At 36.2% G+C, this 20,678-nt stretch overlaps 1 protein-coding gene across 3 annotated transcripts in view; it reads right to left on the bottom strand.

Moving 5' to 3' along the window:
• LARS1 (leucyl-tRNA synthetase 1) overlaps nucleotides 1–20,678 on the bottom strand; it is a 62,262-nt gene that overhangs the window by 2,635 nt on the left and 38,949 nt on the right. For all 3 annotated transcript variants that reach the window (XM_008513873.2, XM_008513872.2, XM_070569317.1), the window contains 10 exons: nucleotides 19,938–20,001; nucleotides 17,609–17,792; nucleotides 16,376–16,466; nucleotides 15,142–15,282; nucleotides 13,990–14,130; nucleotides 13,633–13,743; nucleotides 8,671–8,781; nucleotides 6,084–6,188; nucleotides 3,754–3,849; nucleotides 2,176–2,308 (listed from right to left, as the gene is read on the bottom strand). In XM_008513873.2, the coding sequence (XP_008512095.1) occupies nucleotides 2,176–2,308; nucleotides 3,754–3,849; nucleotides 6,084–6,188; nucleotides 8,671–8,781; nucleotides 13,633–13,743; nucleotides 13,990–14,130; nucleotides 15,142–15,282; nucleotides 16,376–16,466; nucleotides 17,609–17,792; nucleotides 19,938–20,001 (1,177 nt within the window). The remainder of the gene's footprint in view (nucleotides 1–2,175; nucleotides 2,309–3,753; nucleotides 3,850–6,083; nucleotides 6,189–8,670; nucleotides 8,782–13,632; nucleotides 13,744–13,989; nucleotides 14,131–15,141; nucleotides 15,283–16,375; nucleotides 16,467–17,608; nucleotides 17,793–19,937; nucleotides 20,002–20,678) is intronic.

Raw genomic sequence — 20,678 nt, 5'->3', positions numbered from 1 at the left:
GAAAACACATTTCAGTACAATTCTGAAAAACCTAGTGAGTGCTGTATCTGAGAATATTTAAAAGGCAGGTTTAACATTATATAACACAATTTTCAACACAGGAATACATCCTCTCATGTGCTACAGCTTCATAATAATCCTATCCAGTGGGTCCACACAAATACCTATTTTCTTTAAAAGGTACCATATTGTTCTTCAAGACTAAGAGTTCTTCCTATTAATCTTCTCATGACTGATTATATGTAATATAAAATAGCCAAATGAAGGCCACAAAATGGCTTCTAATATGTTCATATTTCAAAATTCTCAAGTTCTGCTTTTTGTGACCTATCAGTTCTAAGGATGGTGCTATCATTCTACAGTACCTGGTTTACTGAGGGAACACGATAAATGTCTATAGCGACATGGATGAACCTTGAAGACATTTTGCTAAGTGAAATAAATCAGACACAAAAGGACAAATAGTGTATGGTTCCACTTTTATAGGGTTCTTGAAAAGTTAAATACATAGAGGCAGAAAGCGGAACAGTGGTTACGAGGGACTAGAGGGAGGCAGAATGGAAAGTTATTGTTTAATGGGTCCAGGGTTTCGGTGAGGGACGATGAAAGTTCTAGAGACGGATAGCATGATGGCTGCACAACAATGTGGATGTACTTAATGCCAGTGAACTGTACACTTAAAAATGACTAAAATGGCCAACTTAATGTTGTGTACACTTTGCCACAACTTTTTCAAATGTCCAAAAACAATACAATCGCTAGCCCTAATAAATTGCTGGTACACAGAGAAACAAGGATGATTGTTTCCCTCCTGCTGGTACAGTACATCCTTTCCCCTCACCCTCACAGGTACAATTTTCAAGGCCCCATCCAAACAATATTTTCTCCATAAATTCATCCTTGATCACAGCTGGAAATCATCTCACCTTTTTCTGTGCTGTAAGTTTTATCTACACGTCTCTTACAGCACTCAGCAGTTTCTCCTTAGACTTCAGTAGCTTAGTCCCCTACTCCTGCACTAGAGGCAGCCTCCTAAGGAACAGCACTTTGTGGATTCCCCAAACTCCCTGGGACATACACAGGAGTTTCTATATATACCACACACGATAGTCTCTCAAGAAGTGTCCACAGAAGCTGCACGGACGACTTCAAGAGAACAAAAAAAAAATACATGGTAGAATGGATTCCAAAAGACTATTTTAAGTCTTCTAGGTTAATGGAATATTGTTAGCCTGAACATAAATTAGGTTCCTGTCTGTGATTTGTAAATCTTTTCAAAAAGATTTCATACTAATGGAATGTGCTCCAATCAACTCTTGATTGCCATCAAGAAGAGAAGAGGAAAGAACGCAAAATAGGGAATCTCAACATTAATTTGTCTCTATAATTTAGAAGAAAAATAATACAGAGACACACTAACTCCCTTCACATTCTGCTCAGCCTAAGACCTGGCTGAGTGATAAAAAAAAAACAAGCTATAAATTATTATATTAAATATAATCATAGAAGATCTAAACTTAATCTTGATAAGAAATTACGATTATTTACTATTTTACCTGGAGGCATATTGCTTAGAAGAAAGAATATGAGCTTTGGAGTCAAACAGACCTGAGTTTGAATTCCAGCTCCAGGATTTACTAGTTCAATGAAATCTGCAAGTTATTTAGCCTTTCTGACCTCCATCTCATCATTTTTAAAAGGGGAATAATAATACCCTCTAAGTTATAGGTTCATAAAAGGATTAAATCGCTAACACATGACAGCAACTCAATAACTTTTACTCTGCTTCTCTTCCTTCCTCAGGAACAGACCAGTTGAGCAGGTTAGTTTGGAATATTAAGGGTATGTGTTCCTTAATTTTGAATACTTCTGAGAGAGAGAAATTGCTTGTTACCATTTTAAAGCTAGATGGAGCCTTAAAAAATATCTAATCCACTGTCCTCATTTTACTAAAAGAGAGATCTGTTTAGAGCTTAAGTGATATGGCGAAGTCATCAAGCTACACAGTTACAATGTCCCAAAGAGAGTATATGTTTCCTGATTCCGGGTCCAATATGCTTTCCACATTACACAGCTGTCCCTAAACAAGCCAGTTACTTTACTCTCTCCCCTCCGCTTAGAACTCATCAAATCTATAAGCTACTGCCAAATGTGCATTTCAGGGAAACCATTTACCTTTGATACCTCGGTCCATTTTCATTAAACGCCTGATTACAGAATCGCGGTTATCTCCTTGCCTGATTTCAATTTTGGTTGAGAAGTGGCCATTGGATGGTTGGGGATTCACTAGAGAAACTGACACACCAGGCTAGGAAAATAAAAATGATTGTTACAGAAAATCAAACTTGAATACTGCAGGAGGGGGAATCTCTGCTACATTTCTAATGCCCAATAAAAGACAGATTTAATTCTGGTACTCTAAAATCAAGACCAAGCAATACTCAAATATAAAGGAAAAGATGCACAAAGGCTCGTGCTTAGAACCAAATGCTTAGGTAAAAATGACTGACTACACATATCAATACTGATGACGCATAATAACAATAATTATATTTTCTCCTCTAAAACTACCATCATTTATTGAATTTCCACCATGTAGCAGGCACTGTACTAAGCACTTTACACACATTATCCTTATATCCTGAAAGGTAGTTCTTTAAGACCCCTTTTCACAGATGAGAAGCTGAGAACCAGAAAGATTAACAAAGTAGCCGAAGGTCACAGAGCTGGTAAGAGGCAGAGGCAAGATTAAACCCAGTTCTATGCCATACTCCCTCCCACACTGTATAAGCTACACAGTCAAAGACCTCTTTATTATTTTAAGTGGAAAAAGTCAACTGAGTCTTATTAAAGACTTAAATACACAGTAGCTTAATGCAATGCTTGAAAGCAGCCTAAATAAACATATTTGTATAAGGAACACATTTCATTTATCTATCTCCATGGTCTGAATGACTGCACTTTTAAAAGACACCATATCCTAATGTAGTGAGAGTATTCGAACTACGCTGATAAATTCAGGAAGTCTCCATGATCATGATTACTTCATTCTTTCAAAATAGGCTTTTTCTGTTCACTAGGTTTTCAATCAAATGTGGTAAAAGGAACAGGATATACGTAAGTCCTCTGTTTATCAAGAAAAGTAGGGCATTTTATGAATTCTCACAATTGCACTCCATCAGACTTTGCCAAATACTGCCATTCTGAATGGATTCTTTGAGAGTGAATAAATAGAATCTCCCAAAACTCCAAAACCTATTTATCTTCACCAACAATGGCCAAAAAATAGAAAAAAAAAAAAAAGCATTTCTAGCATAATGTAAGACAATGCATCAATCTGGTTTATGCCCAGAACCAAAAAGTCTTGAATCACATTATCAAACCAAGACTCATCTGAAGTATAAAAGCTCCTTTCCACTGTTTAAAAAAATCTTAACATTTCAATTTTCACTGTATTTATTGTATAAAAATCAGGTTTTGAAAATCATATTTTTATTTTTAAACCCACAAGTAACATCTGATGCCATCCATAACAGTAAAGTAAGGAAAACAGGATTGCACCAACTAGGGAATTAGAAGACCTCAAATCCAGCCCCATTTCTAACAAACTATGTGGCCTAGAGCAAGCCAATCACTTAACTTCTCGTGACCTCACTTTCTTCCATCTTTAAAATGATGGGTTTAGATGTAATGGTCTCTAAGGTCTCTTCTAGCTCTAAAATGTAATGATTCGATGAGATTCTTTCAACTTACTTGTGTTCTAAAAACATTAAGTGGTTTCCCAGGACAGCAGTCTTCCCTGACTTTATCTTCTGCTTCAGAGGCAAACTTGACTTCTATATGTTCTAGCTAAATAGAGAGGAAAAAATGAAAGTCATTAGTATGACTTAATATGATTTAAATTAATCATCACTCCATTTCACTAAAGAGCAAAACTAGGTTCTCCACTTAACATGAAATGGTCTGTGCAATTCTATTATTTTCCATATAAACATTAAGTAAAATCTGTAATTATTTAACACTCATCTTAGATGTCTCATAGTATTGTTATTTAGATAGTCATGTTTACCATTTTGTATAATGAAATGTGGCATCTACCTGCTGTATAAGAGAAAAGGAAAATCAGAATAAAAGGTTTCCAATTAAAGTTCAGAAATTCAGCACTGAATAAAAGGCTTCCACTTAAAAGGAAAAACTCAGAAATGCAGCATATTGCATAAGCCTAAATATAAGATGAGCCTAAATATAAGGTGTCCCCATTGTCTCAGGGAAAAGCTCCAATTAGTTTTTTGACCTCCATGAGCATATACGAACTTTTAGAAATACACGTAAAATAGATGTCTATTAATACTTAATTTAATTACTAACTCATTTATAATTACATGACATAAAATGCTTATTTAGAAATAACTTTCTTCCATTTCCATATTTTATGAAACAATTTTATTCAAACTCTAAACCCGCATTTTTTTTTTTTTACTTTAGTGTTTCCAATATCACTAGAACTACTTTTTGAATTCTCTAACAGTTTTCTAGAGCAAATTATCTTTCCTTCTGCCTAAGTTGTCTGAGAGACAGCGTTTTTAGAATCTATATATGAAGCTGTGTCGAGGGTAAGAAGATGGGATGGGGAGAAACACACAGATATGTGAAAGCTATTGGTAATGTTCTAATTCTTGAGTTGGACAGTAGATTCATGATGCTCACTATATTGTTAATTAAAAAAAAAAAGGGTCAGGCAGGGACTGATGATAATACCATAGTCCCCCCTTATCTGCAGTTTCAGTTACCCATGACTAACAACCATGGCCCAAAAATATTAAACGGAAAATTTCAGAAACAATTTATAACTTTTAAATTGCACACTGTTCTGAGTAGCCTGATGAAATCTCAAGCCGTCCGGCTCTGACCCACCGAGGACATGAATCATCCCTTTGTGCAGCATATCCATGGGGCATATATTGCCTGCCTGTTAGTCACTTTTAGCCATCTTGGTTATCAAATTGACTTTTGTGGTATCGCAGTGCTCATGTTCAAGTAACTCCTATTTTACTTAATAATGGCCTCAAAGCCAAGAGTAGTGATGCTGGCAATTCGGATACGCCAAAGAGAAGCCCTAAAGCACTTCCTCTAAGTGAAAAGGTGAGAGTTCTTGACTTAATAAGGAAGGAAAAATGTTGAGGTTGCTAAGATATATGGTAACTTTTATTACAGTATATTGTTATAATTGTTCTATTTTATTACTATTGTTATTAATCTCTTACTGTGCCTAATTTGTAAATTAAATTTTATCATAGGTATGTATATATAGGAAAAAACATACTATAGTTTGGTACTATGCGTGGTTGCAGGTAGCCACTGGGGGTCTTGGAATGTATCCTCCACAGATAATAGGGGACTACTGTATACTATGAATCAAAGATTCTAATTAATCCAATTCTGTGAATCTGAGGTCTAGAACGGATAGGTGAAAAAAGAAGCAATTCAGAGAGCCCCTTAATAGGACAGATTTTCAAAGTATTTGAATATAAGGTCTCTCCTCATTTTTTTAAAGATAATTTTGGGAGGAAAATCCAGGCATATACAGGTAGTATTTTACGTGTAGAGTAATTGAAAAGTGAAATGACAGAACATTTTTTTCTTCTTGCAACTTCTATACCCATCCATTCTCTTTCCTTCCAAGATTTTTTTTTTTTAAATTGGCAACTGAGCTAACAACTGTTGCCAATCTTCTTTTTTTTCCTGCATTTTCTCCCCAAATCCCCCCAGTACATAGTTGTATATTTTAGTTGTGGGTCCTTCTAGTTATGGCATGTGGGACACCACCTCACTGTGACCTGATGAGTGGTGCCATGTCTGCGCCGAGGATCTGAACTGGCAAAACCCTAGGCTGCCAAAGCACAGCACACAAACTTAACCACTCAGCTATAGGGACGGCCCCCCAAAAATATTTTTGACTGATATGTTTGGCAAAGGTACTAAACACAGAATATGAAGTTTATAAAAAGACTTATTATAAAACAAAAGAACTGGATTATGTTTACTTTAGTTAACTAGTTATTACAATCCCTGGTCCTTCTTACCTCAAGGGAATTGGTCAGGTAGACTATATTCTCCATAAGCACTGCCTGTTCATCAAATTCTAACTGCAAATCCAGAACACGAGGTCCCATCTTCTCCAGATTTTCCTAATAGTCAAAATGGTTTTGAAAAACAAAATCACATTAAGAATATGTTGGAAAGAATATATTTCCTCCAAAGCAATCATTCTTCTCTCAATTGATAAAATCTTCAAGTTTGAACAGTTAAAGGAAAGGCCTTAGACTCATGGTTTCCCTTATCTATGTTTGCTTGCTAATAAAATTACTCGCTGAGAGTAATTACCATTTAAAGTATGATAAGATTAGGCAGCACTGAAAAGACTGGAAAGACAAGGTTTTCAGATTTATAAGAGAAGTATGATTTTATCTTTGTTTATTTAGACTGACAATATGCAAACCCAAAGAATTCACTTTGACAAGGAATCAAACAAAGGTGTGCAAATATCCCTTCAGGTAAACAATAAATAAATAGATAAATAAATAATTTTCCAAGATGCCACATCTTTAAAGCTATTTCAGAGAATAATGAATTAATAATAACCAAACAAAAAATTCCCACAAATTTTAAAGACGTTCAAAATGTCTTTAAATATCCAAGTTTATATGCACAAATATAGCTAACTGTTTAGAACATGTTGCTCTTACACAGAAGTGATCTGACATGATTCCTGATGTCCGTTATTTTTGTTTACCATCCAAGTTGTTTCTTTTCCCATGAAAAACTGCTAAAGTCATTCTCTTTTTTTTTCTTTTTTTGAAGACTGGCCCTGAGCTAACATCTGTTGCCAATCTTTTTTTTCTCCTTCTTCTTCTTCATCCTAAAGCCCCCCAGCACATAGTTGTATATTCTGGTTGTAGGTCCTTCCATTTGTGCTATGTGGGATGCCACCTCAGCATGGCTTGATGAGCAGTGCTAGGACTGTGCCCAGGATCTGAACCAGCGAAACCCTGGGTCGCCAAAGTGGAGTGCGTGAACTTATCCACTCAGCCACGGGGCTGGCCCCTAGAAAGCCATTTTCTTATCCTCAGATTTACTAAACGCTTTCCAAAGTTTCAAACCATTAATGTGCTTGGCAAATCACCAATATTAGTGAAAAAATATATTACTACTCAACAGTCTGACACTGGTTTTTCAAAAAGCCAAGTCTTTAATCTAATATTAATTAATTACTTTTCAATCAGTTTCACTGGATCCTGTAAGGCATGTCATTAAAATTAATTGCCTCTGCAACCAACAGTGGGATATTTTGTTGGACTGACATATCGACAATGGATCTGGCATTTTGACCGACACTAGCTGAGTAGGGAACCAATGAATTACAAGCGTACTAGCCAACATACTACAACTTGATTGGTATAGGTCAACCCAGGATTCTAAATTATTTCTGAAACTTCAAACACCATAAGGCTCAGACGGTTGACTCCGGTCTAGGAGAATTAAGGCTTTCCTAAGAATAAAATCTCTCTAAAATACAACAAGCTAAGAGTTTTGGTCTCCATCAGGCAGACATCTGTAGCCTAGAAGATTCGGGACTTAATCTAAAGTACAAGAATAACCACTACGTGCCTAGCAAGCTGAAAGACACTGATTTACATTTTTAAAAAAACACTTAGTGAGCCTACTTTTTGACAGGTAGTATTTAACTAAACTGTTAAGTGTATTATTTCATTTATTCACAGCACTCCTAAAAAGTAGGTTCTAGTAATTTCTTCATTTCATAGATGAAAAACTTTGTGTCCCAGAGAATTTAAGTGATTTGTCTAAGGCATCAAAACTAAGAAGTGACAGACAAACAGGATTTGGACCAAGATTTATCTGACTCCAGAGCCTGAGATCTTAAACAACATACAGCCTTCTTACTGTTCTTCTTTGTCACGAAATTCAACAGATCAACTATGTATATGAGGAAAACTAAAAGTCTAACTCAATGATTCTCAGTGGGGGAGGCGTGTTGGGGAAGGCGGCTGATTTTGCTCCCAGGAGACATTTGGCAACATCTGGAGACATTTTTGGTTGTCACAACTGGAAGGAGGGTCTGCGGGGAGGTTCTCCTGGCATCTAGTGGGTAGAAGCCAAGGATACTGCTAAACATCCTACAGTGCACAGAACAGACTCCCACAACAAAGAACTATCTGGCCCAAGATATCAACAGAGCCATTGTTGAGAAACCCTGGGCTAACCACTATAAACAGCATTTATCCCGTTAAGGCAAACCTATACAAATGTAGAATCTTGGTTCCAGTTACAGGATCCAGTAAAAACACCCTAATGTAAGCTAAAAGAATATGCTTCCTTCCCAAGCTGAAAAGCAAGGAAGAGGGAACATGAATAGAATCATTTAGTGCAGTAATTCTAAACCAATTTTTCTTCCACAATACATATTTTCACATACTCAGCCATTCCACAGGTAAACCCCAAATCTGATTGCTCATTTCTCACAACCACTGATTGAAAAGTGCTATTTTAGCAGATTTATGGGGAGACTGTACCCAAAGTTTTCCCCTTCCTTCTACTATCCTATTTAACCATTATTCATGTGTTCAGAGCTACACAGAGTCCATAGCTTACCTTAATCATGGCAACAAATGGCATCACTTTCTTCATATATTTCTTCAATTCTGGCAAATTGCCTAGTTCACTAGCAATGACTTTGTTATCAGGCAACTTTCCACTGTTGGTCTAAAAAAAAGAGTGGGGGAAGAATGCAGAGAAAAATATTTGAAAGATAATTAAGGATAGCAGATGTGCCTGTAGGAAGTCGGCCAGACTAGAATGGTGGCCTCTATCAGTCTGTTAGAGAAGAGGAGTGTGCAACCTCGAGCATCATGGGGGAGTGAAAGGTGAATGAATAATACAGAAGGGAGTCTCCTATTCCCTCTAAATTCAAAGGATACAGGTTTTTTAGAATACAGGAGAAAACCAGATGCTTCAAGCTGAATATTTAATTTTTCCTTACACTAATGGCACCTCCAGGATTGTAACATTAGATCTTAACTAGTGAGAAAACGAAATGGTCTTTTAAAGATCTTGTTTCTCTTCAAACTTCTAAAAGCATTCCATTAGTCATATCAAAATGAAAACTACACAAGTATCATACAAGATTTATATAATGTCTGCTTTTGAACACTCTTCCTTATAAATTGTTACCACAAATGTGAAAAAAAAAGAATCCCTAGCTATCAACCTGTTAAAAATAGTATCATTTCTAGCTACTCAAAAATAAATGCCTACTCATATATCACTAATATACACACAGTCTCAAATGTGCTGCCTGAATTTAAATTCATTTCTGCAAACATCAACTGTCCTCTTCAATAGAGTGAAAAATAAAGCAAGCAGCCTTTTCAGAGTTTTGGGTAACTTATTTTCTCCTTATTGGAAAAGCACAGTATCAAAGCCAAGGGTTGGGAATGAATTTAAATGAAAAGTAACATATAGTAATATTTCCAATAATCCATTTACTTTCAATTCTAACCTTTACTAAAGTACATGGGAAAAAAATATTTCCATCCTCAACAAAATTTTGGCAAACCGAATACAGCAATACATTAAGGATCATACACCATGATCAAGTGGGATTTATACCAGGGACACAGGGATGGTTCAACATCTGCAAGTCAATCAACGTGATATACTATATTAACAAAATGAGAAACAAAATCCACATCATCATCTCAATAGATGCAGAGAAAGCATTCAACGAGATCCAACATCCATTTATGATAAAAACTCTCAATAAAATGGGTATAGAAGCAAAGTACCTCAACATAATAAAGGCCATATATGACAAACCCACAGCCAACATCATACTCAATGGACAAAAACTGAAAGCCATCCCTCTGAGAACAGGAATAAGACAAGGGTGTCCACTCTCACCACTCTTATTCAACATAGTACTGGAGGTTTTGGCCAGAGCAATTTGGCAGGAAAAAGAAATAAAAGGAATCCAAATAGGCAATGAAGAAGTGAAACTCTCACTGTTTGCAGATGACATAATCTTATATATAGAAAACCCCAAAGAATCCATTGGAAAACTATTAGAAATAATCAACAACTACAGCAAAGTTGCAGCGTATAAAATCAACATATATTAATCAGTAGCATTTCTATACTCTAATAATAAACTAAGAGAAAAAGAACTCAAGAGCACAATCCCATTCATGATCGCAACAAAAAGAATAAAATACCTTGGGGTAAATTTAACCAAGGAAGTGAAAGACCTATACAATGAAAACTACAAGACTTTCCTGAAAGAAACTGATGTCTACATAAAGAGATGGAAAGACATTCCATGCACATGGATTGGAAGAACAAACATAGTTAAAATGTCCATACTACCTAAAGCAATCTACAGATTCAACACTATCCCAATCAGAATCCCAATGACATTCCTTACAGAAATAGAACAAAGAATCCTAAAATTCATATGGGGCAACAAAAGACCCCGAATTGCTAAAGCAATCCTGAGAAAAAAGAACAAAGCTGGAGGTATCACAATCCCTGACTTCAAAACACACTACAAAGCTACAGTAATCAAAATAGCATGGTACCGGTACAAAAACAGGTGCACAGATCAATGGAACAGAATTGAAAGCCCAGAAATAAAACCACACATCTATGGACAGCTAATCTTTGACAAAGGAGCTGAGGGCATACAATGGAGAAAAGAAAGTCTCTTCAGGGGCCGGCTCCGTGGCCAAGTGGTTAAGTTCATGTGCTCTGCTGCGGCGGCCCAGGGTTCGGATCCTGGGCACGGACATGGCACCACTCGTCAGGCCACACTGAGGCGGCATCCCACATCCCACACCTAGAAGGACCTGCAACTAAGATATACAACTATGTACCAGGGGTGGGAGGGTTTGGGAAATAAAGCAGAAAAAAAAAAAAAGATTGGCAACAGTTGTTAGCCCAGGTGCCAATCCTTAAAAAAAAAAAAAAAGTCTCTTCAAAAAATGGGGCTGGGAAAACTGGACAGCCACATGTAAAAGAATGAAAATTGACTGTTCTTTTTCACCATTCACAAAAACAAAATCAAAATGCATCAAAGACCTAAAGATTAGACCTGAAACCATAAGGCTTCCAGAAGAAAATATAGGCAATACACTCTTTGACATCAGTATCAAAAGGATCATTTTGGACACCATGTCTTCCCAGACAAGGGAAGCAATAAAAAAAAATAAACAAATGGGACTTCATCAGACTACAGAGCTTCTTCAAGGCAATGGAAAACAGGATTGAAACAAAAAAACAACCCACTAATTGGGAAAAAATATTTACAAGTTATATATCCGACAAAGGGTTAATCTCCATAATATATAAAGAACTCACACAGCTCAACAACAAAAAAATCAAACAACTGGATCAAAAAATGGGCAGGGGACACGAACAGACGTTTCTCCAAAGAAGATATACGGATGGCCAATAGACACATGAAATGATACTCATTATCACTAATCATCAGGGAAATGCAAATCAAAACTACACTAAGATATCACCTTACACCTGTTAGAATGGCAAAAATAACCAAAACAAAAAGTAACAAATTTTGGAAAGGTTGTGGAAAAAAAGGAACCCTCATACACTGCTGGTGGGAATGCAAACTGGTGCAGCCACTACAGAAAACAGTATGGAGATTTCTCAAAAAATTAAAAATAGAAATACCATATGACCCAGCCATCCCACTACTGGGTATCTATCCAAAGAACTTGAAATCAGCAATTCCAAAAGACCCATGCACCCCTATGTTCATTGCAGCATTATTTACAATAGCCAAAATGTGGAAGCAACCTAAGTGCCCATCAACCGATAACTGGATAAAGAAGATATGGTGTATATATATACAACGGAATACTACTCAGCCATAAAAAAGGACAAAATTGTCCCATTCACAACAACATGGATGGACTTTGAAGGTATTATGTTAAGTGAAATAAGCCAGATAGAGAAAGATGAACTCTGTTTGACTCCACTCATAGGTGGAAGTTAAACATGTAGACAAAGAGAAGTGACTGGTGGTTACCAGGGGAAAGTGGGGGTGGGGGGGTGGACACAAAAGATGAAGTGGTGCACCTGCAACATGACTGACAAACAATAATGTACAAGTGAAACTTCACAAGGTTGTAAAGTATCATAATCTTAATAAAAAGTAAAAAGAAAAAATTTTCTCCACTTATCAATGTGTGGATTTGAAATACATACGGAAGAAAAAAGGAGAGAGTAGGAAACACGTTTTCCTTATGTCACCAAAAAGTGCCATAATCATAAGAACATTCTTCTTGATTATAAACCAACAGTCTTTTAGTTCTTTTGGATGAAAACAAACAAAAATTTAAAAGGAAGCTGACCATTCCAAATAATGCTAAAAGATAATGCTGTTTTGAAACTGTAAAATATAAAGTAAAAAATAATTTCTAAAAGAACAGTGGTGATGCATTTTTAATAGCTGGGACATTACATACTATACTTGGTTCTTCCACCGCTTCCTTGGAAATGCTCGTATTAATATGTAACCCACTGAGGCATAATTTCAGGTTTCTACCTACCGAAGTAGCTTTTACTCTTTTACTTACCATAAGTCAAATGCTGCGAGAAGATTCTAAAGGCTACATTCTATTTCTGTTACACACAATCAAAGCAGGAGGTAGTTCTCCATAAAAATAGGTTCACAAGGAAGACAAAAACACATGATCTTCTCCCTTCATCCAATTTTATAAACGTAAAAGTTTTTCTGAGTATTTCTTAATTAACTCTGAAAAGTATTGAGGCAAAATTCCAATAAAGGTCTAGAAAATCAAAACTGAAGATTTTTCCTTTATGTTATCACCTTATGCTTCGGCCATAATCCCTATTTTGTCTCTCTTTCTCTTTTTGAAGAGCACTTTAATGGTTTGTGTCTGCCAATAACTGTTCTTAATAACCTGAGCAAGAATTCCACAACACCTACTTGTTCTCATATTTTGAATGTGACAGGAAAAAAGTAGGTGAACTTTTTTCTTTAGGAAAACCTAGAACTAAGTTTAAATATTAGGTTTCCTTTAAATACAACTATCATACTTAATAGCTATTTACCCAACAGAGTCAAAAACAATATCAAGCTTTTCATTTCTGTGGGTAATTATCAATGTGACCATTTTCTTTTAAGTTACTCAAGAGTGAAGCTTCAATTTTTTTCAAACATAATAAGGTTAAGGCTTCATGAATCCCAGCGTTCAAGTCACAACAAATCCAATGGCAACCTTAGTCTTTTTGCTCCATAATTTTAACCACACATATGGGAAAAGTCCCACACCTTTTAATTACATACAACTAGATCGTGTACTTTTGTACGAATGTTTCAGAAATAATGAAAAAGCAGCTCTTCCCTTGGCATCCCGTTACGAGCCTCCAAGGATAACAAAGGACACTCAATGCCTAAAGGTAATTAAACAAAGCTGCCTGTCTTCCTTTCCCTAGACAGGCCAACATCCTAAAAATAAGAGCAGCATAAGCATTATCCACAATGTCGAGGGAAAAGTCTACCGTGAGCATCACCTCAAAGTGATTACGTAGAACTGACAGGGTGATATGTTGCCAAGATGGATAGTTCTTTGCCACATAGATGGTGCAATGTGAAGGCTTCTCGGTGGGTTGCTTGTCAGTCTTCTACAGGGCAGAAGAGAGCAAAAAACACATTTAATCAATTTCATAGAAACCAAAAATGAAAGAACCCTTCTCCAGTATATACCACTACCACCTTGAAGATTAAAAATATACACACTACAGAACTGCATTAGCAGTGAAGATAGCTCTATACGTTTTAATGAAAGTTGTCTCAATTTTCTTTACTATTAAATGTTATTTGACCAACAACTTTTAAGGAATAACCTTTTTTAAAGAAAATGACTTCACCTTCCCTTTAGCAGGCATCATATAGCTCTTGAGTCGCAGTCTAAGGTCATGAGCTACTTCCATGAGATACTGTGAGGAACGTATCAAGGCTTCATCCACAGGACCCGCCAGAGGCCATGAAGCATTCATAATTGATTCGGGCTTTAAAAAAAACGAAGGGTTCAGTAAGATTAGACATCACAATTATTTTATGATTCTCGATTACAGTTTCATACCAAGGCTACCATCTGTAATTATGTGCTCAAAGTTCAAACCTGACCACACAGAACACACTTCCAGAGCCCCTGCTCTAATGTTCCCTAGAATTCAGGCTGTGAAGTCTGACTCTACATTCTTAATTAGCATCCATTTGTACAAGCATATTAATACCCACACACATATGCTCACTTTCAAAGAAAATTATGTAATGCTAATTTGCCTAAATTTAATCATTATTATATAAATTATGCATACTCAGTTTTTATTCTATTAATAAATCCAGTATTGAAAGTATAGCTATTCAGTATATACATCATAAGCACATTTTTGCATTGTTCATGCACTGAAAAATACAAAAGAGCCTGGCTAATAAGGTTGGAAAGGAGTTATTAAACCAACCAATCTGTTTATCTGCAAGTCTGGGAGAAATAATTGGATTCATCTTCACAGTAAGAATCCTAATATAGTATCCCTGAGTATGCAGCCCTATGTATGCCAGGAATTTTACATAAAACAAGAATATCTATGCAAATATACACTTCTATCTTTGTTTACAGGTAGCTCATAACAGTTATTTATATCTTTCTCAATATTTTCACCTTTTTAATAAACAGGTAGAAAAACAATGTCAGTTATACAAATATTCAAATATATATTTGAATATATCCAAACGTAAACATTTCCTAACAGGAAGTAGGTGACAAACAACATGCACATAGTCACATGCTTTTAAAATATATACACTTTGTGTCTATAAAGGTGTAGACATGATGTATGTGTCTAAACAGGAAGCAGCTTCAGTTTAACCTGTGTAATAATTATGAGATGACGAATCCAGCATTATTCTTGAAATACTCGTTTTTAGTCTTTTTTGCTTAAGGAACATTATTACCACAATATTTATTTAAAGAGGCCAAAATCAAAACCACCCACATCTTAAATGCATAAAGGTACCTTTCCCAAGAGTGTCCAGATGTGCTCACACAAATGTGGACAGAATGGAGCCAAGAGAAGTGTCTGAACTTCAATAAACCGGAACACAAGGTCTCTGTGCATCCCTTCTATGGCCAATTCACGGTACTTATCTTTCGAGGCCTATAAAATTCAAATTTATTTACCATTTCTCTCCTCATACTTCTTTAAAATAAAATTAAAGGAAAAAAATTCAGTATCTCTATTTTAATGCATTTTTAAGTTTTTCAGTCTTTTAAAATTCCATAATGAATTTGTGAAAAGGTTTTACTTTATTTTTAACAACTTGCAAGTAAATGTATATCAGTCCTTGTCCAAAGGATATTGCAGTTTTATATTAATGATCCTTAAGAAAAATGTTTAAAAAAGACATTTTGTAACATGTAAAAGTTGAACAATTTTGTGTACTAAGGGCAAATACTCTGGGCAGCATGTAGGAAAGACATTAAGTATGAAAAAAGGCTATAAATATGACACAATGCTATGCTCAGCACTTATCCTTATTTAACCACATCTCTGAAAACCAAGTTACATAAATCCCAACGTGATATTTTACAAAACTGACTGAGGAAAGCTACATTTTTACTTTAAGCACTTCAACTGCCAAACTTGAGGAAATACTGACACCTTGTGGAAAACCTCAGAAAATGTTTGTTTTCAAACTAACAGCAATTAGTTACAATTTTGTCTTTATTTTTTATCAATTTAAAAATGTTTTCCTGGAAAATGTGACTGATTTTTAGATTTTTTTTTTTAAGATTTTATTTTTCCTTTTTCTACCAAAGCCCCCCAGTACATAGTTGTGTATTTTTAGTTGTGGGTCCTTCTAGTTGTGATATGTGAGATGCCATCTCAGCATGGCTTGATGAGTGGTGCCATGTCTGCCCCCAGGATTCGAACCCGTGAAACCCTGTACCACCGAAGCAGAGCGTGAGAACTTAACCACTCAGCCACGGGCTGGACCCCGATTTTTAGATTTAACCTCTTTATTAACTCATGGCTCAACTAAAAACATAATTATTTATAAGTGGATGCAACAGAAAAAGTACCAAAGAAAATTACTTTAAATCACAATTCATTGAAAAATTTAAAAATTTCCCGGCAAGATTTTCAGTCTCCACTTTAGATGAGTTATTACATTACAGCAGGAAGGAAAAGGGTGAAGTATATCATATTCACACTAACATATTTTATAGCTACTAAAAGAATAGCCTACCTGAAACTCAAAAAACCCTGTTTTCAAAGCTTCTTTAAACATCATCTTTTCATAGTTTTGGTCTGTTTTTATAATTCCTGCATTCATTTCACTATTGAATAGGGAAAAAAAGGTTATTGAGTTTAAAGGCAAGTATACATAGGTGTAAAAAACTGTCAAATATAGTGATAAACAGTAAAATGAGAACAATGCCTGAAACCTTTAAGACTGCTCAAGCACAAACTCATCTCTGTGTTCCTTACAAATGCCTACTGCAGCTCCCTACTGTCTACCCACTCTGTCATCTGACACTGCTTAGGGCTCCTATTTATGACAACACAGTTAAAGATGTGCTTGTTTAAAAATTCCTTCATGGAAACCTTATCATGAAGTCCAAAATGCAATATGAAAATAGCTTAACTAAGGTTGCAGTCAAGTTTAATTATTGCATTTTAAACAACTGACATTGCATATTGAAAAAAAAATTTCTCCTGCCACCTCAGGCCCTTCATAATTTGGGCTAATCTGGACCCAACTTGTTTGATCTCTTACTTTTGCCCTCCACATGCTGTACTTCAAGTAAATACCATACTCTTTCCATAGCTTTCTCCTCTCCCTGAAAATATCCTGTTTATTTCTCAAGAAACCCAGAACTTACGTCCTCTCCTCTGAATTCCCTCTATTCCTATTATTACACTTATAATTGGTTGGATAAGTGTTTTTCTCTCCTGCTAGACCACAATGAAGGATCAAGTCTTATTCATCTTTTTAATGGCAGGGCTTGGGATGGTTCCTGATATAAAGAGGTTGATAAATGTCTTTTGAAGGAAAAAAAAAATGACAATTCTCCTTTTTTTTTAATCTACTTTTCCTTTACCCATTCTGCCCTACTCTAATGCAAGACAGCATGGTAAAATAGTTATGAGAATGCTAGATAAAAGCAAGTTTATATCCCAAGTTTGAAATTACTAGCTTTGAGGCATTTAATGAAAGATTTAATTTTTCTAAGCTTTAAATTTCTTTAACTATAAAATAGAGCTAATAATATCTTTATCATATAAGGTTACTATGAAGCTAAAATCAGATAATGGATGCAAAGTACTTAGCATAGTACCTGGCACAAGTAAGTTTTCGATAAAGAGCAGGAATTATTAACATCTAATTTATTGTAGGAGAAATAAAAAAAAGAAAACTTAAAAATGCACCAGGACTAAGCAACTCCAAAGTACAAAGCAGTCTGGGTCCAGAGATTACCTGGCAAAAACTCTGTCATTAAAGGTGCTGGCAGGACCACTTCTTAGGCTGTCCCAGTTGGCAACCATTTCTTTCACCCATTCCACCCAGGTGTACAGACGGAGAATACCTGCATCTGCCATGGCTTCCACAAAGTTAGCATCTTCAACAGTGTCCCCAGCATCAGCCAGAGCCAAGCGCATTCCTGGAAGAAGGAGGGAAAATAAAACATCAATCAATGACTTAGAAATGTGGTTACTGAAAACATACAGACAAAGAGAACAGTTCAGTGGTTACTAGGGGGAAGGGGGCTTGGGGGTGGCCACAAAGGGTGAATGGGAGCACTTATATGGTAACGGACAAATAATAATGTACAACTGAAATTTCACAACGTTGTAAACTATTATGAACTCAAAAAAAAAAAAATGTGGTTACTGAACATCAACTTCATGTCCAGTTGGGTACACTGCAAAGCCTACATATAAATTAAGAAATAACAAATGCTTTCAAGGACTGCCATGGATCAACAGCAAAAATAAAAATCACCACTATGGAGATTTCTCAAAAAATTAAAAATAGGAATACCATACGACCCAGCTATCCCACTACTGGGTATTTATCCTAACAACTTGAAATCAACAATTCAATGAGAATTATGCACCCCTATGTTCACTGCAACATTATTCACAGTAGCCAAGATGTGGAAGCAACCCAAGTGTCCATCGACTGATGAATGGATAAAGAAGATGTGGTGTATATATATATACAATGGAATACCACTCAGCCATAAAAAAGACAAAATCGTCCCATTTGCAACAACATGGATGGACCTTGAGGGTATTACGTTAAGCGAAATAAGCCAGACAGAGAAAGACATATGTGTTCACTCATATGTGGAAGATAAACAAACACATGGACAAAGAGAACAAATAAATGGTTACCAGAGGGGAAGGGGGTTAGGGGTTTGACATAGGGGGTGAAAGGGCACATATATATATGATGACTGACAAATAATGTACAACTGATATTTCACGATGTTATAAACTATTATGACCTCAATAAAATAATTTTTTTTAAAAAGTAGTTTCAGAATAGTAATCTACACCTCTTGTAATAGACTCACTAACGACAATATTTGTGTACAGTTCTTTTGGCCTTCCACTGTTCAGTTAAAACACTGTTATGCAAAGTTACTTAGGTTGATTCTTCCCCATCCTTTTCAGTATGGTCTCAAACTGTGCCAGCCACAATCAGTAGAAAGAAGTGGCATGATGACCAAAGACTAAGTTATACAAGAGATGAATGGCTTACCTCAATAAAAATAATAATAATTAAAAAGAAAATTTCTCTAAATAAATAAATGGTTCCTTCAGGTTGGAGAATGAATTTCTTCTCTTGACAAAGTAATGATCAAAAGGAACAGTACTGAGGCCAGGGAAAAAAAGTTTTTCTGAAAAATGAATGCTCCCAGGTTCAAGTTACCTACATTTATATCAAAGATGGAGGAAATACTTTGGAAAAGCTTCCTACATACGCAGCATCTCTACAAACCAACTCTTTAATCTTAGAAGTAGTAAGAAATTAGAAACAAGCCAGGTAGCAATTACAGTGATCTCCTTTTAAAAGAAGACTCGGGCTGGCCCAGTGGTGTAGCGGTTAAGTTCGCACGTTCCACTTCTCGGTGGCCCAGGGTTCACCGGTTCGGATCCTGGGTGTGGACATGGCACAGCTTGGCAAAAAGTCATGCTGTGGTGCGCATCCCACATGTAGAGTGGAGGAAGATGGGCATGGATGTTAGCTCAGGGCCAGCCTTCCTCAGCAAAAAGAGGAGGATTGGCAGTAGTTAGCTCAAGGCTAATCTTCCTCAAAAAAAAAAAAGCAAAAGAAGACTCAAAAACTTAGCTTGAGGAACAGCCCAGTGGCGCAGCGGTTCAGTTCGCACCTTCCGCTTCCCGGGAGCCCAGGGTTTCGCCGGTTCGGATCCCAGGTGCGGACATGGCACCGCTTGGCACACCATGCTGTGGTAGGCGTCCCACATATAAAGTAGAGGAAGATGGGCACAGATGTTAGCTCAGGGCCAGGCTTCCTCAGCAAAAAGAGGAGGACTGGCAGTAGTTAGCTCAGGGATAATCTTCCTCAAAAAAAAAAAAAAAACTTAGCTTGAATTTCTTTGCCTCCTAAACAGATCACATCAGCAATTCTTACCTTGTACACAAGAAAATGTGAATATTTTAAAGCATTGGTAAAAGCAAAAGAGAAAAGAAATAAAACTGAAACAATTTTAATTTGCCTCTGTAATCTGAGGAGAATCAGACCCTTTGCACCAACAATAACAAAAAAGTATACTCACCATCAGCAGAAAATTTGTCAATAGCTTGGGTCAAAGTGAGGAAGTTGCCTGTAGATTTTGACATCTGAAATAGACAGTCAATGATTAGGCATTAGTAAGAACAAATAAATCAAATCAGCCAAATCAAGTTAAATGGGTTGGCCACAATCACATAACAAGATTAGAAACTTGGAAAGAAAAAGATACCTTACACTAATTTTACAGAGATGAAAACTGAAGTCCAGTCAATACAGTGACTTGTCTGGGTCACTCAGCTAGTCAGTGACAGAGCTAGGACAGAATCTCCAGTCCAATATTCAGTCCATTGCTCTCTCCATGAGCCTACACTGCCCCCTGGGAATTGGTTTAGACATGTGGAATGATTCTACTGTAACTCTGGAACATTTCAGCTGGCCCTAAAGAGCAGCTTTATAGCAATTAAAGTCATTCAGAAATGAACAGACTACCTCATGAGGTCAGAGTTAGAGGTTTAAGGAACTTCCTGTCATTAGGGTCACAATAATTGGTTATTCAAGTTGTGCTCTGCCTGAGGGCAGCTCATCTAAGGAAGTACTGTGCACAGCCTAGCAATCTTTATTATTTAAAATTTTTTATATCTTTATCACAACTATGCTGATACCAAAGAGAGGTAATTATTACATCAATTTTCCACTACGTAGCAATACAGCATCTTGTTCTAATAAAATCATTATGGTGTACAGTACAACAATGCTGAGACCAAAAAAAAAAGTCATGTTACAA

This window comes from Equus przewalskii, chromosome 13 (assembly GCF_037783145.1).
Source record: "Equus przewalskii isolate Varuska chromosome 13, EquPr2, whole genome shotgun sequence".
In the NCBI taxonomy this organism is placed as follows: domain Eukaryota; kingdom Metazoa; phylum Chordata; class Mammalia; order Perissodactyla; family Equidae; genus Equus; species Equus przewalskii.
Note: the sequence above shows the minus strand (reverse complement) of the source record. Positions and strands in the feature narration are given on the sequence as shown.